At 36.1% G+C, this 24,105-nt stretch overlaps 2 protein-coding genes across 4 annotated transcripts in view; one reads left to right on the top strand and one right to left on the bottom strand.

Moving 5' to 3' along the window:
* Positions 1 to 10,231, top strand: part of LOC129258267 (transcription initiation factor TFIID subunit 5-like) — a 23,951-nt gene extending 13,720 nt beyond the window's left edge. The window contains exons 9-17 of the mRNA XM_064097192.1: positions 658 to 749; positions 2,329 to 2,448; positions 3,262 to 3,441; positions 4,195 to 4,383; positions 5,082 to 5,193; positions 5,667 to 5,780; positions 6,284 to 6,461; positions 7,520 to 7,613; positions 8,126 to 10,231. Coding sequence (XP_063953262.1) covers positions 658 to 749; positions 2,329 to 2,448; positions 3,262 to 3,441; positions 4,195 to 4,383; positions 5,082 to 5,193; positions 5,667 to 5,780; positions 6,284 to 6,461; positions 7,520 to 7,613; positions 8,126 to 8,240 — 1,194 coding nt within the window. The 3' untranslated portion in view covers positions 8,241 to 10,231. The remainder of the gene's footprint in view (positions 1 to 657; positions 750 to 2,328; positions 2,449 to 3,261; positions 3,442 to 4,194; positions 4,384 to 5,081; positions 5,194 to 5,666; positions 5,781 to 6,283; positions 6,462 to 7,519; positions 7,614 to 8,125) is intronic.
* Positions 10,109 to 24,105, bottom strand: LOC129263708 (ankyrin repeat domain-containing protein 12-like). Of its 3 annotated transcripts, XM_064097205.1 has the most exons (10): positions 24,028 to 24,105; positions 23,554 to 23,622; positions 23,042 to 23,260; positions 19,901 to 20,098; positions 17,279 to 17,383; positions 16,666 to 16,764; positions 15,895 to 15,993; positions 15,410 to 15,511; positions 13,557 to 13,637; positions 10,109 to 13,066 (listed from the first exon to the last, which is right to left on the bottom strand). In XM_064097205.1, the coding sequence occupies exons 4-10, from the start codon at positions 20,039 to 20,041 to the stop codon at positions 11,840 to 11,842; spliced, it is 1,854 nt and encodes a 617-aa protein (XP_063953275.1). In that variant the 5' UTR covers positions 20,042 to 20,098; positions 23,042 to 23,260; positions 23,554 to 23,622; positions 24,028 to 24,105; the 3' UTR covers positions 10,109 to 11,839. The 3 variants fall into 3 exon arrangements, with proteins under 3 accessions (XP_063953275.1, XP_063953280.1, XP_063953271.1); XM_064097210.1 differs by lacking the exons at positions 23,042 to 23,260; positions 23,554 to 23,622; positions 24,028 to 24,105 and adding an exon at positions 22,216 to 22,623; XM_064097201.1 differs by lacking the exons at positions 23,042 to 23,260; positions 23,554 to 23,622; positions 24,028 to 24,105 and adding an exon at positions 20,446 to 20,716.

The following is a 24,105-nucleotide window of genomic DNA, read 5'->3' as shown; positions in this document are numbered from 1 at the left end:
ACTAGCGATCTTAACCCCGTACTATCGCTCTTAGCACCGCAATTGCTGGGATAACCCTGCTTTTTTGCAGGGCCAAATAATCCCGTACTAAAGGTGGGGTTAGCCCACTTTGCAAAAATGCTGTGTAAAAAGAAAGTGGGCTAAGCTTAACCCCGTACTATAGGTGGGGCTAAATGGCAATTTAGCCCCACCTATAGTACGGGGTTAAGGAAAATTTAGCGTGTGTAAAAAGGGTAATAATATAGTTAAATTTGGGGAAGGGGAATAGCTCAAAATCATGATTAAGAGTAGTTTTAATAAGGTCAGTTTCTTTTATATTGATATTTTAAAGTGGATGACAACTTTTCACTTTTTCCATCCAATTTAAAGTTTCCCTTGAAAAAAAATCTGATGGGATTTTTTGATGAATCAAAACAAATAACAGTTATTTCAAGTTCCTTACAATAAAAGATGAAAATGCTGTCAAACATAGAGAATGGAATAGATAATGGAAACAAATTAAATCTAAATTGGTGAAACAACTCATACATGTATCTTATCATATTCTAGTCAGTTATTATTCATCTACTGTTAAGATGGCTCACTCCCATACATTTTTGTAAAAGTATTGCCAATTACTTATAAGAGTGTAATGTGTTCTTGCTCTTTACCTGATAGAAAAAGAAGCCCAAGAAGGATCCCCAAGCATCCAAGAAGAACAAACCAGATCCTAATGCCCCCCCTCAGACCAGAATACCACTTCCAGAATTGTGAGTAGGATCACAAAATTCAGAGGGAGCATATTATGTTTTCAAAAACATTAAAGGAGAATGAAACCCTTGAAACCAGCTGAATCCATATCAAAGAAAAAAATCAAAGAAACATATTGTTGAAAGTTTGAGGAAGATTCAATGAATAATAAGAAAGTTATGAGCATTTGAATATTGAGATCACTAGTGCCATGTAGATCCTCCCATCGGCAATGCGACCAAGATCTGTGATATCACACACGTACAACTCCCTCATTACTTTAGTACTTATTTCACGTATATTCTCACTTTTATAGAGTCTATCACAAGGTGAGGTGTTCTCTTTATGAGATGACAAGTACAGAGGTTTCACAACATTATATCATTGATGAATCGTTTGTCATATGATTAGAATTAGCAAAAAGATATGTTTTGGGGTATATTTTCAGTGTCCAAATGGGAGAGTTGTACGTGTGTGACATCACAGATCTTGGTCGCATTGCCGATGGGAGGATCTCCATAGCATTAGTGATCTCGACATTCAAATGTTCATAACTCTTTTATTGCTAGTCCTATTTTACTCAAAGTTTTGTTGATCTTATTCTTTGATTTTTCTGCTTTCACAAAAGCTAACTTGCTCCAAGAGTTTCATTCTCCTTTAATAACATTACCTTCAGATTTCATAGTGACATTTATGCTAGAAGTTTATTATTGACAGGTAAGGTTATACAACATTTTTAGGAGCCCATTGCATAAAGAGTTGCAATCAAACCCAAGTCCGATAATAAAATGCAACTTGATTGTCATCCAGTCAGAGGTGCCTACTGTACAGGTATATAGGACTTTTTTTTTTTTTTCAATGCGCTTAAATACAATCCTCGCTGCAACATGCCCCAGGTGCCTATCACAGGAAGACTTCGTGTGTTGCTGTTCTGGCTACAAAAACCTCTACAAAGTAGCCAGAACTGTCAAAAATCCATTATTCCCACATATCATTATCATATCAACTCATGAATTATGACTCTACTCAGAGTTTTCTTTCTTTCATTTTAGCCAGAACTGAAGTTTTAGTTGAAAGAAATCTAAAACAGATTATCAGTTTTACAATGTAATAATTATCACTGGAAGGATCCTAACACACTTTGCAAGGTTTTTACAGTTTGCCAGCCATTCAAAGCCTTCTGGCTGTCCCACTATTGTGCAGAGGCAACAAAAAGGAGATTAGAAATCAATAGCTTTTGTATAAAAGGACTCAATGACTTGTAAAGTTGGCAACTTGATTAAAGCACATCCTGTTTATTGTTGTGGACAAATATTGATGCAAGAACTTACCCTGTTTTAGATGAAGCCAATGTCAATTATCACAGATATACTTATAGATAACTAGTTACAATCAATATTTGAAAGGGCAGCCTTTTTAGGATTAGTTGAAAACAAAACATGCAATTGAATTATGAGAAACATCAAACAAGGCTCCTGTAAGTAACCATGTATGAAGATTTAGAAAGGGGGGAAAATAGCTGCTCTTGTTATGCTATCTCGATTTCAAGAGTATCTTAAGTAGGATTATTAAATATGAATTTTATCTGAACTTGTACAGGAAAGATGCTGACAAACTAGAGAGATTGAATGCACAGAGAGAGCTCTCAAAACGAGTCCATCTAGGGCCAGATAACTTGCCATCTATCTGCTTCTATACATTCCTCAATGCTGCACAAAGGTTTGTTAACATTACCACTGCCTAATGTTTTTGTACTTGAATATTCTTAATTCATGTTGTAGCGGGTGCTGGTGCATGTATTCTTAGAATGGATGATTTACATGTAGTTTGATGATGGAGAAAAAAGTCTTATGAAACAATCTTGCAGAGATACATTTGATTGTGGGTGCGTCGTGGTCTAGTGGTTCTGACTCTCACCTTTCCTTGCATGCACTGAGCGCCGGTGATGGTAGCTCGAGCTAAAGCCGTGGTAATAATAGCAAGCACTTTGTATCCTCAGGCAAAAAGCGCTATATAATTCCAGCTATTATTATTATTCTACAATCAACCATTACTCTTTATTTCTTGACTTGCCAAAGACATGTGCTATCTGCTATACAAATGTGACCAGCAGCCTAGATTAGCTGGCATTCATCACAATTTTTTCAGCAAAACCTTTCCAGTCACTAGCAATTCTAATTCAGTGTTGCAAAGCCAACTGCAAGTATTTAATCTAATTGTCACACTTTATGGAATCGTAATTGTGGACTTACTTCACCTCACTGGAATGTAAAAATACAGAACAAACCTGATGAACTATAATGTAACTCATAGGTAAAAGTGAACAGAGAGAGCGAGATACACAAATATTTTGAAGGCATGTTCACTTATTGGTTACATTATGGTTTCCTGCACATCACTTCAACAACACTCATTTTTTAAATGGCATGCATCTCTTCTAAATCTAGACAAAAAATATCATTAAAATTAAAATTTAAAAATTTCTTTAACCAGGCTTTTATTCACACTTATCTCCCATTTTCACCATTACAGTCGGCTGATCTCGGTTGATGTGAGCAATGATTCAGGTCTGCTAGCAGCAGGTTTCTCAGATTCTCTCATCAAAGTATGGACGTTAACACCTCAGAAGCTAAGGAAAGTCAAACAAGCTGGAGCATTGAAAGAGATAGACGCTGAATCTGATGATATCTTGGAGAGAATCATGGATGACAGGTACATATAGGGGCAGTAAAATTACCCATTTTGTATTTCCGACTTTCATTTTTCTCCGATCTCACTTATTCTTATGATCTGCCTAATTTGTAATACTTTTAGAATACTACAACAGTTCATACGAACCAGAAAATAGTAGCAAATCAGTTCAGAATGGACCCACATGAAGGGGGTCGGATGTACATATTTCATCTAATTGTCCATAAGGGTAATAAGCAAATTTTTGGAGAAAACTGTGATTTAAGAATAAATAAGTCTAGAAAGCAAAAAGTTGAAAAGGTATGTGTCTTTTTGGGAGGGGTCGGGGGGAGGATATCAATTGGAGATAATCTATGGTTCAGTAAATTCCTCCCCAGGATGGTTCTGTGTGTATGATATGCAGTGAGTTCATGTCTGCATCTAAGTAAATCAGCACACTAGTTCTGAGAGTTTTGCTTGATCACACAAGGTTGACCCGTCATTGGCAATGCATGTTCATCTGCTCTTTTAAGTCGGGGGAAAATCGAAGACTTCTGACATTCATTCATGCTCAAGTATGTGTATTTTTCTTGCTATGGAAAGTGGGAATATGAATAAAGAATTAATATATTTATTTTCCATACATTTCATGAAATAAATGAAATGTGGTTTAATACTTGTTACAAATTAATAGTAGGCCTACATATTTTTAAGGCAAAATCTGTCTAATTGATATAATTTAATGAAATACATTATAGACAGGAATATTTCAATATGTTCTTGTGTATTTTTCAGCACTGCTACTGATCAAAGAGTCCTGTTGGGACATAGCGGACCCGTGTATTCTACCAGCTTCAGTCCTGATAGGAAGTTTCTCCTCTCTTCATCTGAAGACACCACCATCAAGCTTTGGAGCATGTACACCTACTCTAGTCTGGTTGCTTACCGGGGACATAACTTCCCTGTCTGGGATGTCCAGTTTGGGTAAGTGTTACATTTGAGGAATGTGGTTAACTGGTTATTCATAGACTGTATCTTGAACAAGTAGAGCATCTGCACCTACCCCAGTCGGGTCGCATACCAGGGAATTAGCTTCTTTGTCTGACATGCCATTGTGGGGAACTTTCCATTTGAGGAATATGACCAATCAACGTTATTAAACTGTATCATACCAATGTGGATACCTGTAACATTCAAGTGATTTTTAACAGCCTTGGTTGAGTTGGTTCTTTTAGAATCCTCATGAAATGCATCACATACAACTATTCATGTTTGGCTTTTTTAAAGATTCGTTTTCACAACTCATAGAAAGTCACTTGAACGAACCTGTATCATGAACAAGTAGAGCGTTTGCACCTACTCCAGTCTGGTCTCAAAAACCTATGTTTTTCTACTTGATTTGAAACATAGGTTCGTTCAAGTGACTTTCTACAAGTTGTAAAAAGAACAATCTTCCTCTTAAGTCATGTTGCAAAATAAATAACAGTTGGTTTATGGAGGAATCTTAAAATTGTAGGCAGAGGGGGGGGGGGCTTGTGATGATTTTGTTTATGAAATCGTTGATCCACCCTAGTGTATACTCATAGTATTTTTTACTGTACCAAGTCTGACTTGCAAGGCTGACTGAAAGCATTTAATTTCCTTTTTGACTGTTCATTTATTTCTCCTTTTGTGAATTTTAGACCATTTGGTCATTACTTTGCTTCAGGGAGTAAGGATAAGACAGCCAGACTGTGGGCTACAGAGTATCACCAACCTCTCAGGATATTTGCTGGACATCTTTCAGATGTAGATGTGAGTATCTTATCACAGAATTGTTATTCCTCAAGATGCTGGGAGCTGTATAATTATACTCCTTAACTGTAAAGATGATAGTGAATTAATGTACTTCTATCCCTTTTTGTTATGATATTAAGACCATTCTCTAGTCTTAATTATACCTGATTTATCTGAATTGAACCATATGTGGGGAAAATATATATACTTGTGTACAATTTAGAGTTGCTTTTATACCATAGGACAATTTTCTATGAATATGTTCTCAAACACTAATCACTAACAATTCAAAATGCAATTGATTCAACTCTTTGTAGAAATTAGCAAGCCAGTTCATAAGTTTTTGTTTCAAGAGGCAGACCATCAGCTTAATGAAAGGTTACAATCGGATATATCGTTGCAATGAAGTTTTGACTTACTTTTGATTGCTAATGATTGCAAGTCTTTTACAATGCTTTCTAGAACAGCTCATGTATTTCATTCCTTTGCAGACTGTGAGGTTTCATCCCAACTCCAACTACATTGCCACTGGTTCTAGTGATAAGACTATCAGGCTATGGGACATGAACACAGGGAAATGTGTTAGAGTAATGACAGGACATAAGGTAAATGAATAAGGCATTTAAGTGTGACTCTAAGTCACACTTAAATCTTTGTGAAATCCCCCCCCCCCCAGATGGATTAAAATAACTTGAAAGTTGACATATGATTAGAAACTGTTTATGCCTGGTAGAGTTACTCAATGTGACTTTGATATGGACTGCATTATTGTTATTGATGGTCCATAAAATTGAAAACATGCTAGAGAGTTGTACATAATTTTGTACACATAATTAGGATTGAGTTTGCAGTGAATTTTCTTTTATGAGGATCCATCAAAACAATTACTTCCCAAAGAAATTCCTCCATTTCTGTAATAATGATAATAATAACACCTATCAATATTTGTAACAGTCTTTATAATGACTTTCATAAGCAAATTATCCTAAATGGTTCATTAAGTATGGCTACGTAACAGAGCAAAAATTCTCATTATGTACATTCATCTTCACAAGAGATTCTTTTTGTTTGGGATGACTTTTACCCTGTTCTTTTTTTTTTTCTTCAGGGTCCAATCCACAATATCATTTTCTCACCCAACGGTCACTACATGGCATCAACGGGAGAAGACAAAAGAGTGTTACTATGGGAACTACGCCACGGCAACCTCATCAGAGAACTTAACGATCACACGGCACCAATCTACTCACTTAGCTTCTGTCAAGATGGCAATGTTTTAGCCTCAGGTAAGTTGAAACGAGGGGGGGTGTTTCACTAAAGGTGTAAGGTAAAATAAGATTGCAATAATCATTGAGAATATGTTAAATATAATAAAAGTAATTAAGGGGATTCAAGTGCATGCTTCTCATACAGTTATTCTTTGTGCAATAATCATCTGTTAAATATTTCATTTTATTCTGAGAAATCAATCTTTAGGGAAATACCCAGATATGGAGTAATTCTCTCGTAATAACTATCCATGTGTTTTGAAGAGCTAAACTGGCAACATGTCAGCTTGCCAATTTTGCGTGAATGAAAATAGACAAAATAAAAATATAATCCTAACAAATGTTGGACAAAGTGTTTTATGGGTAAACTCTTCTAAAATCAAATAAATAGTTCAAATCTATGTTTAATAGTTATGATAACCCATGGCTTAAAGGGATGGTCCAGGCTGAAAGTACATGTATTTATAGCTTAATAAATAGAGTAGAATTCACTGAGCAAAATGCCGAAAATTTCATCAAAATCGGATAACAAATAATAAAGTTATTGAAGTTTACAGTTTAGCAATATTTTGTGAAAACAGTCGTCATGAATATTCATTAGGTGGGCTGATGATGTCACATCCCCACTTTCTGTTTTCTTATGTTATTACATAAAATCATATTTTTTTTACTATTTCATACTTCTGTGAATAATATGTCTCCCTTATAATGAAATAAGTTGCAGCAATAAATATCTAATGCACTAGATCAGTTGTCAATCCAATTTTTCTAGTTCTTGGAGGAAAAAATTTGAATAAATATAATTTCATATAATAAAATACAAAAGAACAAGTGGGGATGTGACATCATCAGCCCACCTAATGAATATTCATGACGACTGTTTTCACAAAATATTGCTAAACTTTAAAATTCAATAACTTTGTTATTTGTTATCCGATTTTGATGAAATTTTCTGCATTTTGCTCAGTGAATTCTACTCTATTTATTAAGCTATAAATACTTTCAGCCCGGACCATCCCTTTAAGGTAGTGAGTGCAATTGTTCATATACCACCTTTTTTTCCTTTTATTGTTCAGGTGGTCTTGATAACTGCGTCAAGCTTTGGGATGTCAAGAAAATCTTTGCAGAAACAGAACCGGACGAGTTGAGTTCAACACCTGCTATCGTTACGTAAGTACCTATCAGGGTTTGCATTAATCCAAGGTTATGAAGCTGATTGCCTTGGATTCTTACATCAACTGCCTTACTGCCCACATAATTCCCCTATTACCGACAGCGGTTCTAAGGCAATTAAAAAAACAAATAAGAACTTGCCCTCTTGATGGGCAAGTTACTTACTGCTAGGGCTGGTACCTGTTAGGGGTTCACATAAATTGAACTTGGTGATAGACCATGTTTCCGTGATTCTTATAGAATACTGAAGTACACTCTAGCTTATCTCAATGAAAAGTTTGTGAATCGTATGGTCAGAGTTTCTGTGCATTATATATCTTCAGGGTTCTCTCTCTGTTCGTATCTCTGGCTGGCTGTCTGTCTCTTTCATCAAACAGGTCCCTCTTACACTTTTTCTCTTCACAAATCTTTCATATTTTTCCTCATTAAAAATAAGAACCTTGTCCTTAGTGGTCAACCTCTCCTCATAAATACATATCTTTTTTTGCCTTTGTATATTTTTAATGCAGATCTAGTGCTTCAAATGTTCTACTAGGCTCTTACCCAACCAAAACCACTTCCGTTTTCAATCTACACTTCACTCGTCGGAATCTCCTTCTTGCATCGGGACCGTTCACATCGTAGCATATTCCCCTGTCAACCTCCAAGTCAGAGATGTAGCTGTAAGTTTCCACTTCACTTGATGATTACAAACACTTGACTAAACTCAGTATTGGAGTGGTTTGAACAATTTTTTGTGACTAAAAGTAAAATTAGATGCTTAGCTGTCTCCCTTTTACTTTGGACAATGGACGATGATAATGCATGGATAAAGATGGATAGAAGCCAGTTCCCTTTGATTTCAATCGTGAGTAGGTTGATATCATCATCGCTCTCCATCTGTGCAATGCCATGTGAGACAAGGGTGTACAGTAGCATTGGTTCAGTATTCAAGAGAACCAAGGAAGAGCTAATGTTGTTGATTCCTAGTGTGCTCCTGCCAGCTTCCTATGATGCCACATGACGATCATTGAGAATAAGATGGACCAAAAGTTCTACAATGTTCTGCATCATGGTATAGTACCATGCAATTGTCAGCATACTTATTGCATATTGGGAAGGGGAATAGTCTTTATCTTCATGAAAGAACAGGTGCCTGTTGCATTTTTGCCAGAGTTTTCACTGTGTTATTGTCAATGACATAATTTTGTTTGCTAGAAGTTTTTTATGGCAAAAGTATTATGCATCATACCCCAGGAATGAATTCATTTAGAAAACAAAATCTTCTGTAAGAAAAATATGACACAATTTTTTGGGGAGATCAAGAATAAAGTTTGGAACATGAATTATCTATTCTATTATGTTCTCTCCTCAGAACCATTGAAGAAAATGCAAAGAAAGATTGTGGATTAGTTCAATACTATTTTATTTCCTCTTGTTGACAAATTTCAAGACTAAACATGATTTATGTTTCTGAACTTTATTTTCAACGAAAGCCATCCTTTTGATATTGTTGAAGTGTATTTTGTAATGTACACTTATACATCCTTTGTTTGATGCGCATGCAATGGCACAGTGTAAATCTCTTTATTTCCATCAAACCATCATATATTTTCCATTTAATTTTGATACAAATTTGATTGTTACAATGTTATTTATGATTTGATTTCAATTCCCTTTCACCCATTCAACATTGGTAAGAGTAGGGAATTCTCTGTGGTTCGATGGTGAGGCTCCCTAACGGGACCAGGGGCAGTGCCTTTAGGGGGGTCCAAAGGTCAAAGCCCAACCGAAGGGATGGCAAGACAATGAAAAACAATAGGACAAAGTGACTTGCCTCTTCTGTAGAAAAAGTACAATGATACATTCCCTGGATATCATTAGCTCTGTGGAGGATACAACAAGGATCTATTGGTTGCATACTGTAGCTCAAAACCCATCATGCTAGAGTTATTTATGAGAGTCTTAACCTGTTACTATGGTATGGGGGCTGGAAGTGTTTTTGCTGAATGAACCAACATGTGGGATATATACATCACCCTGTTGTCAAACATATTTGTGATAGGGAAATTGTTATTGTACGTTAAAGTGCATTAATATATTTTATAGAGGGAGTGTGTTTGTACATATCATGATAATAGTCATCACCAAAGTAGTATGCTTCAAGAAGAAAATGAAATCATGTGCTGAATCTAAGTGAAATCAAGGTAATGCAATGACTTGTACTGGAGAAGTTCAATAAAAAATGTTGGCCTAATTGCAATGGTGTTACAATAGATGAGTTCTCTAATACTACATGCACACTTTCAGAATTTTATGTAACAGAATGAGTTGCTAAATTGGGTGGGATGTGAGAATGGCTAGCATTTGAGGTGATTGCTAGCTAGCTGTGGTAAAGATGGTACCCTTTTCCCTCAAAGACATTGAAGAAACATGGTGCTGGAAATATGGACGCAGGTGCATAAGTGGGGAGCCGCCTCTATTGAGACAAATAAAAGTAATGATGGAAATCATTGTCTTTGATGTTATATAATTTATTTCTTTTGAGATACCATACTTCACCAACAATGTAAATACATGCATTTATGTATAATATGTATATATTCAGAACATTTTGTAATAAAACTGAAAACTTATGAGAATTGTACATGAATACCTTTTTTTCCACTGTATAATGGCCTGAGAATAGAAAGGAAGTACCAAACCATACTCTGAAGACGGCATTTCAATGTTTCATTCAGTGATTTGCCACGGCTTCCCAAAGTTTTTACTCAAAAGACTACTGGGGTACTGGTTTAACGAGGTATATGTGTGATGAGAACTATATCTCAGTCCTGTTTGTACAGGTTTATAACAATGAATAAATAGGACTTATAGATGGTGAATTCATATCGACATACATTCAAACTATCTTTAATAAGGAAGACATATAGATGAAAAAGGGAAAACATTGGACACTTGTAATTTATCATTACTGACAAACTGCCATTCTTTATCAATATTGGTGAATTCTTTCCCTGGTCGCTGACTGCTAGTATGGTATTTGTCAGGGAATGGAAAAACTGTCCGTGTTGACAATATTCATAAAACTGTCACAGATACTGTTTGAGAGTTACTGTGCTTCACTGTCAATGAAAAAAAGTATTTTTGAAATTTTAAATGAAAACATTTAAGTGATTACAACCATCATGATTGAAACGGTCCCTGGATATTTCAACACAATAGTTTGTATCAATTGCTGAATGGATAAACAAGATCATTTTAACATGCCCAATTGTTCACTGATTTTTAAACAAACTTGATTATTAAAAAACAATCAAGATTTGTTATTTTGAATTGTAATTGATCACTTATCTTTGTGAAACTGCCCTGTGAGGTAGAATGGTGAAAAGAGAAAGAAAGGTGTGAGATGGCAAGGAAGAAAAGAAAGGTATATATGTGCGTGAGAGAGAGAAAGACTAAGATCATATCTTCATTTTTGTACAAAAACACCTTAAGACCACATTAATTTGTTGCATTGATGCATAAATACCCTTAGCTCTACCTTAGGTGTGATGGTTGAAGACAACTTCAGGACTGAAACAGACATGTTGAAGGCATCCATTTTGTGATATAAGTGAATGGGAAAAAAAATGAACAAGCATTTATCAAATAGGTAAAGTATATATTAAAATGATGTGATTCATAAGCATCAAAAAAAAAAAGAGACAATAGATGTCTTCGCCTTGTGCGTAACCTAACTTGTTTTTATATGGCATTTTAAGTTTATGTTTAACTCACCATGAGTTGCATTTATAATTGCAAGTTTCAAAGCAAAGTATTAGCAATATCCCCAATAGAAAATACCTGCAATTTAGATTCTAAAAACGAATTTATAAACTTGTCACATGGGTATTTTGCAGAATGAAAGCAGAAATAACGAGACGCGAGGCATGAAAAATGACCATCCTTTTCTATAGGAACCTGAAAGCCTTGTCACAGGCTCACAAGAATTGTATATGGTTCAAGCAGGTATGAACGCACAAACAGTAGGTATTTTAAAATTTTAACATTTGGGGCCCGTTTCACAAAGAGCAAGAGTTGCAACTACTGTAACTTTGCCATGGTAACTACCATTGTAACAAGACTGAGCATCCAATCACTATCAAGGCTTTCATGATAGTTGTAATGGTTTGTAAGGCTTTATGAAATGGGCCCCCAGAACAAAGTCTTTGTTTTCCTGATTGGGGAGGTGCGGATACGCCTCATGATCCTGTCTGATCCATATCAATATCTTCAAGAGAATCATCTTCAATCATTCCTTGGGGGATACCCGGTAAAGGTATAGAGAACAACGAGAAGCCTTTCTTACGAGGCTTGCGAGGTGATGGTGCCGGTGCCGTTGACTTGGCATCGGGTATCTTCGTCTCCACACTCCTGCGTCGAGATTTTTCCTCTTCCACGACGCTCGAGCTTGACTTAAAGTGAGGTCGCAGAAAAGCAGCGATGCTACTCCGTCTTGACTTTGGCTTGGAAGAGGCTGTCAGTTGGTTTTCATTACTGTCCAGGAAGACAGAATCTGAGGTAGATACATTTGATGGGGTAGGGCTCATGGAACCTGTGTTTGTAGAAGGGCTTATAGGAGAAGGCGGAGGTGGTGATGGGGAGAGGGATGAGACGGATGGAGTTATTGACATCACATGTGAAGGAGTGGTCGACCTCGTACGCGTAGGCGTTGACGAACGCGGTTGAGTGGGCTTCGAAGGTTGGAGAAGCCGTATGGTTGGCACACCCGGTAGATGCACTTGTGATGCCATGTGATTTGATTCTGTACCGTTATGCTCTTCCATCACGCTACCCTGTCGTTTGACAAAATTCACGCTGGACGGTTTTTTGCTGACATCATCTACCAACTCCGTCATGGACTTGTTCTTTCCGCTTCCGATCCGCCCGCTCCCCGGTCGTCTACCCCCTGGTCGCCTCGGTTGACGATGTCCGTCTACGCTTATCTGTCTATCATATCGACGTCGTATGCCGTGGGCGTGCTCGTCATCCGAAGACTCGTGCTCAGTGGGTGCGTGCGGCGTAGTGATGCTGAACATTCTGGGCCGATGAGCAAACTGGCTGCTTCGCCTTCGTCTCCTTAAAGACATTTTAGAATTATGTCCATTTACTCTATCCGGATGCAGCGAAGTTTTCTCCTCGCCTACATGCGCTTTGCTTTCCATTTTATCATCTTCGACGGCGTCATCGTGGTCATCCTCGTCTACATCATCAAGTTCAGTTTTTAGCAAATGATCAATGCGCGACTTCAATTTAAGGATGATTTCAGCGTCCTTGTCGTGTTGTTCTTGTAACTGCTGTTCAAAGTATTCTATCTCTTGCTTAAGTCGATCATCGTAATACTTATGGATCTTATCGGCTAGGAGGTTAAGTTTGGTACGGAAGAAACTCTCCTGCTCGCTCAACTGCGTTTTGAAATGCTGCTGCAACTGTAATAAATGAGACATAATTGATATTCATTCAGAATAATATAATGATACATTCCATATGCTGAATCAACATGTTAAGCAACTATTCATATGATCCTTGCCTTGATTTATATATGGTCCCTTTCTTGATTTTCATGTATGATACAAGCAATTGTTCAATATAGCACACCTAGGCAATCGAAAACCATGGATACAAAAAGTTATAATTAATTGAAAATATTAATGTATTTCTTTATTTTATTACCTTTAGACTGAGATTTTGCCCATTTTTATTCATATCTTTGTATTACTTAAGTAGTGTATCTTTTTAATTGTCTATAAAAAATGATCCAATTCAAATGTTATGACATCACCTCAGCCCCTCCCAATAACGAAAAACATACTAAAATTATATTAAATCATAGGGTTTTTTCTGAACCTGTGTAAATAATTTCTAATGTTTTTACTTAATTTCTCTGATGACGGTTTGATTTTCTTTGTTGAAACTCACTTTTTGTTCATGTTTCTGGAGAATATTCACGCAGTCGGTGTGATTCTGCTCACGTGCAAATTCCATGGCTGTTTTACGCGTCTGGTTGTAGGAGAGAGAAAGAGAGAGGGAGACGTGAAGGAAGGAAAATAGAAGAGAAGAAAAAATAGAGGAATAAAAAACAAGAAGAGGGAGAGAAAGAGACGGAGAGGAGAAAAACAAAAAAGGAAAAGAGGAAGAGAGCGAGAGAGAAAGAAAGAGTAATAAATAAATATACAAATTGCATTTCCAAATGCTTGAGGACTCAGAAAAATGAAAAGCGCTGAGCGAATATACTGGTCCATATCTATTATCTGATTACCAATCCAATTAATCGTATCTCCTAGCCTTTATTTGTGTTTACTCAATCTTTAATGACCCAATATACTAGATAATATCAGTCACCGGTAGCCATGATATATTCCGTACGTTACTACAGGGTATAGCAAGATGTTGAGCGACATGACCACACAAACATTCCTAAAACTAAATAAGATATCGCCCCCGATAATTGATGAAGAGATGGATAACCAGGCATCAAACTGTTCAAAAGTTTCCAAAAACATAATCCCCACGATAATCGACGAGGAGATAGATGACCAGGGGGCGTTTCATGAAAGGACTTGTCGGACGTTTTATCCGACAAGTCCCATTTTATCCGACAGTTACCATAGTAACAGTACCTCTCAGCCAATCAACATCAGAGAAAGATGTCAGATCTGACAACTTGTCGGATGAAAATGTTGATGAAACACTCCCCAGGCACCCTTCCCCCCCAAAAAAAAATTAATAATAATAATAATAATAAAATAAAATAAATAAAAAGAATCAAGCAATGTTTTAAAACTCTGATTTTTAAACAAAAGTATCATTCTACATGTCTACCTTTTCTCAAACCAATACCTTTTGAGAAAAGTTTATTTATTGGTGAATAGTGATGATCAAATCATCTTTGAAAAAAATTAGACCAAGTGTATTAGATAGAAAATGCTATCGGTATTTCACGCAATGCCAAGTCATACATCCATCACTTGGCAAAGTGCTGTTATAATTTTTAAGTCATATGTATCATTTTCTTGCACAACATACTAAATTATTATAAAATGATTAATGATACAATAAATTGTAATATATTTGACAGTGTCTATATATCCGAAAAATTCTAAATTAATGATAAATACTGGACCGTGGTGTTTGCTTTTTTTGGCAATACGGGCCAAAGTCAGTCCTGATTACTAGACCTACGCAAATAGACAAGAAGATAAAATGTTGCTTAATCTCTTTGATAAACGTATCTTGGCAATCCGAGGTGAAAGATCAGACTTAATGATCCAGAGATTGTGCAGTTTGATGTTTCGGGCCTTATTATGCTCTTGGCGGGAAAATAAAAACAACAAGTTTTGATCTTGATATACGCATGTTTAAACCCATTGACCATGGCTAATTACAGCCCTAATTGACTCTTCACAAAAGTGATTTTGTAATTTGTGCTTGTCATTTTTTTAGTAGATGATTTTTTTTCAATGATAAATCTAAAAAAAAAAAATAATAAATATGTGTTATCTAAGAGGGTCAGAATACAATTTAGAAGCTATAAAGTAAAACATCTCAGTCGAAAAATAAGAATTATTTTTGAAAAAGTTTAATATTACAGCCTTTAAACTGTTCTCAAAAAGGCCTAAGACCTGTATTGTTGTTTCTCCCAAAGTTTGTTGTAATGGCATCATTCAAAGTTTGATTTTATCTTTCAATATGAAAGCTTGAGGGTGAAAATTTCCCCCTGTATTTTCGTAATGTCTCTAGACATACTATAGATCAATTGTTACATAACTTACCAAGCTTTTCTTGTTGATATCCCCTCCCATGATAAGGAGATCGGCGAGGACATCGGGTTGATTCGTCCATGCAGCGATGTGAAGAGCATTTACACCAATCATCTAGCATTAAATGCAACATGTAAATCATTAATGCGATGGAACGTACAATTACCTCCATTATCACCATCATCGTCATTATTATCATCACTATCATCATCTCCATCACCAACTTCACCATCATCATCATCATCATCACCACCATCATCATCATCGCTACCACCACTATCATCATCATCATCATCATCACCACCATCATCATCATCACTACCATCAATACCATCACTATCATCATCATCATCATCATCACCACCATCATCATCATCACTACCATCACTATCATCATCATCATCATCTTCATCATTATCACCCTCATCATCATCATCATCATCATTATTATCACCCTCATCATCATCATCATATCACTACCGCTTATATTCACCCACCGGTAAGTTTTTGTTTGGGTCACATCCACCTCCTACTAGGATACGTGTGATATCATTATGACCATTACCAGCAGCACAGAGTAATGGAGTATATCCCTCCTGGTATCAAAACGAAAACAGATTATTTAGGAAAATAAAGTAAGAACGAAACAATCAGAAGTATTTACATGAAATCATTGTCGTGATAGTGTTCGTAGAATGTTTTCGAATTGAATAATTTACATCTATAATTTTTTTTAGACATTTCTTATATAAATCTATACAAATCTCCCGGGAGAGGGGCTGTAATTAACCTATACGTACCAGTGTTTCTTAAAAACAATTAATATTCACACATTAAGAGAAGCAACAACGATAATTTCCTCAAACAATTCGAAATTTAAAGACACGAATGTTTGTTTCTTTTTTCTTTACATTTTTTTAAATTAAGATGTATTATACAGGATGCTTCATAACAAGCGGAGTGGTGGACATTAAGGTTACTTTGCCTTCATTTTTTACGACACCAAATTCAATAACATTGCTATCACTCTCATCGTTATGAGATGTTCTAGACAACGATGTATAACAAAAAAATAAACCTGCAGGTAAAGTAATTTAAATCCACTGACCCGAATCACACGAACACATCACAGTCATTATTTCGAGATTCCTGTTTAAAGAATCAGTTCCCTTTCTCCCTTTCCCTGCCACTTGAAAAAAAAATCGTAAGAGGGCGTGGCCCCCACCCCATCCTGACCGCAGTCATACTGCCCCTGTCATATTTCTTACCTCAGTTTGTGCCTCCGTATCTGCTCCTATCGACATCAAGACATGCACTGTACGCACATAACCAGCCAAGCAAGCCTCGTGCAGGGGTGTCAAACCACGCTTTAATTAGACAATTATAAACAAAAGATTGGGATTAATTTTCGAGTATGATACAACTTCTATTTGGCAGTTCATTTAGTCATAATAACAATGTTCATTGTTTTCACATGCATGTGTATGATACAAATGTTAATTTTATTTAATCTGAAATCAATCTTTCTTTTTTTATCACCGAGCAAATAAGTGAGAAACAGACTTGAGATTTCATGAATGAAAATACGTAACTTTTGTTTCTCTTATGTACAACTTATATTAAATTAAAATATCTTAGAACAAGACTTCATGATCAAAAGTACTTATCCATCTTTACTCTTTCTTTAATAACAAAGAAGAAATATACTGATAATTTCTTGAAGTATACTGAAATAAAAGAAAACACAAATTATTTCGTTATTTTCTAACGTGAAAATAATTTCAACCGTCATCCTTGTTCTCATCAACGTTGTGTAATTCGTTGATATCTTGATCATTAATATTCAACAGCGCAAATATCATTTCGCGTATATCTTCTCACCTTGCTCTTAGCATTAACATGCCAGATGAGACCTCTGGCAACCCCCGCCATGATGATAGGCACGCATCCGCTCTGAGCGGCCCAATGTAATACTGTCCGATCATCCTGAGTGATGAAATAAGGAATTACATTTGAAATGATAATGAAAACAATTAAACTAATCTATGTATCGCATTTCATTGAGGGTTTGAAATGATGAAAATCTGTATTACTGCGTTCGTGTTGAAATAAAACCGTTGCTTCATCTCACTTGCTCATGCTTCACAAGGATGAATAATTGACGATCGATCTATCAATATTAAAAAAGTGCCGTTTTTTTTTAGAAATCGATAGCAACAATCAAAATAAACCAAAATTGTAACTTAAGACCAGTCAAAGTTTAGAGATTGAAGATACATGGTTTAACGATTTTATCTATTTAGCCTGTCAAAATGTGGTATCCATTTTTATGAGTTTTAAGAAATTTTTTAATCCTGTTAACAACGTTGCGTTTGAAATTCTGTACAGTAATAATATTGATTGGCCATTTTGTCGGCTTTGAAATAACATTTATTGTTTTTTAAATAATAATTTGATTTAGGTAGGGCCTATAATCAACTCGATTTTACAATCCAAACGAAAGATGCAATTGGCTGGAGTCCAATGTAAGAACATGAACAAACATTCAGATAAAACAACACCTGTATTGGTACTAATTACTAGACAATGTCCTTCGTCATGTAATTGTTTTATTAGGAATTATAGGGGTCAATGATCTGCATTTTTTAGAGAATGACAATGTTAGAATTGATGACACAACCACCTCAAATCAATTGACTTTATATTTCCATTTGAAATGGTGTATGAGCAGTGCATGGGGAAGGGGTGGGGGCAAAAAGAGAAAGGGAGAGGGAGAGAGAGAGAGAGGGATGGGCAGTTTGCAAATGACACAAAAACAACAAAAAGGATACTTCAAAACTGTCCTTTTTTGTATGCATGCCGAACCTCGATTGATGATAATATATTACTATTCTCTTATTCTTTATACAAAAGAGTTGAATTTGAGGAGACATACTCCTTATCAAACTACATGTATAATTATGATGGGCCTATCGTTCGAAGTTTATCTCTGGCGAACAAACGCCAAAGAACTTTTTTTGACCGACTAGTTTAATGAAGGAACATGCACACGCCTCTATAGTTTAATTAGTTTTCGAATCTTTGGCCATGAAAGGTATATTATTACCCGTGAAAGAATCCGAGCAACAGAATACATGTTATTAACCCGACCCGATTAACAACGAACAAACACGAGATTGTTAGCTTTAATTACTCAGTGTTTTCTTCGTCATATATTACCAGAATTTAGAGGTCTTATTTTCGACATGTACAAAATTGACTGAGTCGTGTGAGTTTAATGCTCTCGACCTTTTGTATGTTTTTTTAAAACTTAATGGTACAAAATAGTGTATGTAAAACTAAAGGAAAGTGGATTTAAAAAGTAGTTCAAATTCGATATTAATCGCTTTAGATCAATCAAGGGGACCTAGACGACGTCAATAAAGCTAACGAATGCAACCAGGAATGAAGGAAGTATATTAAATTTTGCATTTCTGTTCTAAATGATTTTAAAATGTAACCTTTGCATGGAAGACTGTAATAAACAAGAAAGAACATATTATAGTTCATTTAACAAATTCACCAAGAATAATCAAGTATTGTCATTGTCATCCAAAATAAGCCTATACTGGAATACTTAAGATTGAATTATCATAATCAAGAGGGCCTGATGACAGTGGCAGTGAAGAATTTAAAAAAGAAAGACGTTTCAGAGAGAGGAATAAGAAACCCAAAGAACACATCACATCTTGTATGAGAAGGATTCGATGGCAGCAGTGGCGTACCTAGGATTTTCCACAGGGGGGGGGGCAAATTCGCCCGCCAAAAAATTTGACAAGCAAAAAAAAAAGGTCTTCAACCACAAATAAAGGATTTCGTACCAGAAAAAAATTGACAAGCAAAAAAAAAAAAAAAAAAAATGTCCCTTGTATGGGTTGTGACTCGTCAGGGGGAGCAGTCTGCCCCCTCTGCCCCCGTAGGTACGCTAGTGGATGGCAGGGAGGTTCACAACACCAATATGATAACTGGGAGAAGAAAGGGCAATATACAGCGAAAGAATGAAGTCGATACAAATTGGCCAAATAATGGAGAATTGACAATCAAATCAATGAGATGTAAAACTCGCAGGATGAAATTGAAAAATTTAAGCGATAGATCCACGATGACCATCTTGCTTGGTCTCTCTTAATTCTATATTTTACTGTCTAAATGTCTTGAATGAAGGAGGATGGGTTTTTTCTAATTTCACTCTGCTAAAAACATACTTCTATACATAATTCTACTATTCGAGTACTTACAATTAGTAAGGAGGTTATCAGTGAAACATCGTGTCGAACCCAGAACCACCCGTGTTGCGGAGAATACTACACCAAATATTTTGTTGGTGTAAGTACACATTTTGGTTGTTATTTCAACACTGTATTAACTTTGTTATGACTAAACACCAGTGTGTAATTCAGCATCTGAAAGTGTATATAGTCCTCCTCAAAAACACTGACCGGTGTCGGCCTATCAAATTCATACCTCATCTTTTTGCAGGACATCCTCGCCATCTTCGAGCATTTTCTTGAAGGTTGTGACGTCGGCATTTCTCGCAGCCTGAAGGAGGGGAGGGAGGTCATCCTCCATCTCCTCCGATGGTAGCTCTTCCCCAGACGACGTCATCGTCGAAAGTCGATCAGGAACGTTCGATTGTCGAACGTAAGTGTCTTGGTCGAATGTCTGAAATGAGAATGTAAAACGTCACGGAAAGCGATGAAAGTATTTTGAATATCGCGAAGATGTGTTCAGGAGCAACGACACCGAGACATTTTGTTGCATTTTGAAACATGGCACTCTGTCATTTTGTTTGTAATAGTATTGTTGCTTCCTTAAAAAACAACAACTTAAGTTGGACTTGTTCAATTAGAGAACGATATCACAAAAAGAGTTATCGCGTCTCGGCCTTATACTGGTTTAGAGAACACGACTTTTTATGCAATATACATCAACAGATTACTTCGTATTTTTTTAATACATTTAAAATATCTTTAAAAGTATACATTCCTTTTAAATTAACTAAAACTTACCAAGACGAGGAGATTTCGATGTATTTTCACACTAATATAACCAGACGTTGTTTTGTCGGCAGGCCTGCTTTAATAATGGAGTTGTGCAGAAGTATATTCCGGACAATGGACATCTAAAAATAATGCAAACTCACTTGCAAGAGTATATATCCTAATTACCTCTCTTTAAGTAAGCTTAGTAGCAATAAAGATCGGAATGATAGATGCACTTGTTTTATTACTTAGTGTTATAGCGAGTGTGATACCAGTCGACTTGTTTAAATTGATAACTGAAAAGGACTTTAACCGCGATAATATAAAACTACTATACTCTTGAGACTCGGTAACTATAAGTACGCGTTCACTGCAAACGTTTGGAGGCGTAGTCAGGACATGAAAACTCAATTAGTTTCAAACTTTGTGTTTTCTAGTCTTAGCATGCCAATTAAAAATTCGTTTTGTTGAAATCCAAGAGGAGTTTTTGCATTCATTATATTTCTTCTTGGGCCTGCTTTAAAAATAAGAAAGGATTGTCTTTCTATTTTCCAAAGGGCTTGGCGAGGGACGGTCGAACCAACACGATGCTGAAATTCAGTTGACTTTGAGACTGGTCCCCGGGGGGGGGGGGGGGGGCCACTTACATTGACGAGTGGATACCATGCGCGACCAAAAAAACACGTAAAAAGGATGTCTTTTTCACGATAGGGCACGTTACGTACGTAACGTGATAAGGGTGTCAAAAACACAAAAATAATGAAAAAAGGGTATCTATTTCGCTCGGAAAATTACGTGTTAAGGGTCGAATTTGCGGGGATGATAAAACAACATTAAAATGTTTTATAAAGGATGTCCTTTTTGCCTCAACACTTCGTGTTTAGAGTCCGATTTGCGCGAGGTGTAGAAGGTGGGGTCGTACTAAACCAAATAAGGTAAAGCCGACGACCGAAGGACCCGTAACAATAAAACATTTTTGTACTTGTTTAGGGGTTCATTTCAGGGAATATTTGCCAAGAGTATCGTTTTGTTTCCAATACTTGTTAAGGGTAGGGTTTCACAAGCCAATACTTGTTAAGGGGTGCATTTTCAGAATATGGAAATTACGTGTTTAGGGTGCTTTTCGAGACCCCATGGTCGCGCATGGTATCCACTCGTGAATGGAAGTGGCCCCCCCGGGGACTGGTCAAACATGTCAGAAGTCAATGAGGAGGAAGGAGGGGTGATTCTACACCCCATCTTCGCCCCCTGAATCCGCTTCAGCCATGGTGTCACATGTAGTGACCTAACACTGATCCATGGTGCTATGTTCAGGTCAGTCATGGCACCAACCCAACATTTTACATTAGATGGCGCCAGATCGTATTAAAATATCAATGGATTGATGGAAATCGATAATTCGGGAGTAACAATTATTAAGTATCAATTATTAATACATCATTAATGATACATCACATGCATTGAAATTCGTTTATGTCGGTTATTTTTTGTTCGAAAAAACATAATGATTTCTCGTTTTTCTGTTCAAGTTGAATGAAATTGAAAATTGATTTCATTGTCGAATCATTCAGAAATTGAATACAATATCGTAATGCTGTTAAAAGAATATGTAACAAATCATTACTTCTTTTTATTGATAAGTGTACTTCTCCAATATCATTTTCTATCCTAACATCTTGAAACTTATATATTTGAATAAAGATCTTTGTATCAATCTTCCTAAAGAATGCATGATCGAAACTTCAAGATATATCCTAATCCCCGCCTAATCACAATAATTTATAATAGGATACTCACATTTTTAAAGGAGCAGCTATTTTCATGCAGAAAAGGATACGAGATGTTGTCCCTCACAAAGTAACGGTGTCGTCTAGTTGTAAATAGTGCTAATTACATGTCACTGATATCACTTTAAATCCATGCCTTTATAATATACAACAGATTCTAGGTGCAATTCATTCGTAACAGCTTCCTTACGCCATTCTTACCATTTCGATGATCATCAAAGGTTCCAAATCAGAAAGGCAAGGCCAAAAAATATTCACAATGTTCCCATCACCTGTAAGAATTTCCTTCTCACGATCTTAGGTGAAACAGTGCATGCTTCATTCCGGTGGCTTCATTACGACACACATGAGACAAAAATCACTTATTTCCAAATATGGAGTTTTAACGCAAAGCTTTCGAGAACCACCCCAACACACTGGTCCTTTATCGCATTTGAGCCACTTACCTGGGGTTGAACAGGATCCGGTCAGCTACACAATGACCAGTTGACCACTACATCTTTTATCCCTGGACGATCCTTTACTCATCGTATCCTTGACCGCCATTGTCCACTATTTAGGCATCTTTTTATTTTGAAAGCTCATGATTCTTTAGAAAACGCACTTTGATTCAGAAAGATGCGATGACCAATCTTTTACGCTACCCTTTTACGCTACCCTTTCCCCCCTTTTCAGGATGACATTCAAGAGTCAATTCACTTTTCAAGAATAAACTATGTTGGGGATCAAAATATTATTATAACTTTTATATACCAGGGTGATTTTTTTCTCTGGTTTGTTACTGAATTTACAATGCAATCAATGGTGTGTATAAGAAGATAAATTTCTATACAAACCAGTAGTTTACATGACTATAAACGTAGATGGCGGAAATGCACGTCTATAGTGATTTCTGCAGCACTGTCGGGATCACATCGGTATATTGTCTGAAGTTGTGATTTTTTTCATGCATATTCTTTATGAAAGGGTTCGCGCCGACGACCACACAACACGGACACGACTCACAAGGGCTGAGGTTTCATTGGGTTCTTTTATTTACCAAGGGAAAACAGCCTCTGTATGATAACAAAATATAAACAAACACATGATTAATATAATTACCACACATTACATAATAGCGGTATGAAAAGTAGTACAGTTCTAAACATAACAAATACAGATTTACATTATCAATCAAGACAATAAACTACATTTTCTTCAGTGACTATTAAAGACAAAGTAAATCAAGAAGTATATCTCTTTCCTTCATTAGATATAAAATCGTATCAACAATATGTTCGTATGCAGAAAGTCACAATAAAATACATATGATATAAGTTGAACAACTCTCCCTAGACCATGAACTCACCGGTCAGACACTAATTCCGCATTTTGCTTCGACATCTTAAGTACATGAAAGGAAGTCCTTGCAGAAGTCCTATAACATAGAAATTGATGAATGTCACTTACAAATATACACAGCCATGTTAAGCGATACATAACTATGGTAACATTAGATTTACTATTTGGTCTATTGACACTGACTTTTTATTCATTTCTATTATTTAAAGCTGTGCAATAATTACACAAATAAATCAAAATCATCACATCAAAATGAATATTATACATGTAGCAATTGGTAATGCAATATATATATATATATAGAATATAATAATCAAAACTCAGGCACATAACGGATCACTATCAGGTGAGCTTTCTGTCCAATCAAATTGAGTAAATATTATAACATGCATTTATACATATCACAGTAATAGTATAACATATCAATGAAATAAACATTCAATTTACTAAAATAAGAATATATATATATAAATCAACTTACTTCTATACTTCAAAGTTAAACTTTCTTCTGTAGGGACAAGTCTCCTCCTCAACAACAAACAGTGGGAATGCCCTTGCT

The sequence above is a fragment of the Lytechinus pictus genome, chromosome 1, assembly GCF_037042905.1.
Source record: "Lytechinus pictus isolate F3 Inbred chromosome 1, Lp3.0, whole genome shotgun sequence".
NCBI lineage: Eukaryota > Metazoa > Echinodermata > Echinoidea > Temnopleuroida > Toxopneustidae > Lytechinus > Lytechinus pictus.
This window is presented reverse-complemented; position numbering and strand designations above follow the sequence as displayed.

Bases quoted from the DNA above. Each gene is read 5' to 3' on its own strand.
- LOC129263708 (XM_064097205.1), bottom strand. From the start codon at position 20,041: ATGACGTCGTCTGGGGAAGAGCTACCATCGGAGGAGATGGAGGATGAC. The intron at 15,994-16,665 runs GTAAGAAATATG...TTTTGATACCAG, and splicing joins ATACGGAGGCACAAACTGAG to GAGGGATATACTCCATTACT. The intron at 15,512-15,894 runs GTGGGTGAATAT...ATTTAATGCTAG, and splicing joins ACCCAAACAAAAACTTACCG to ATGATTGGTGTAAATGCTCT.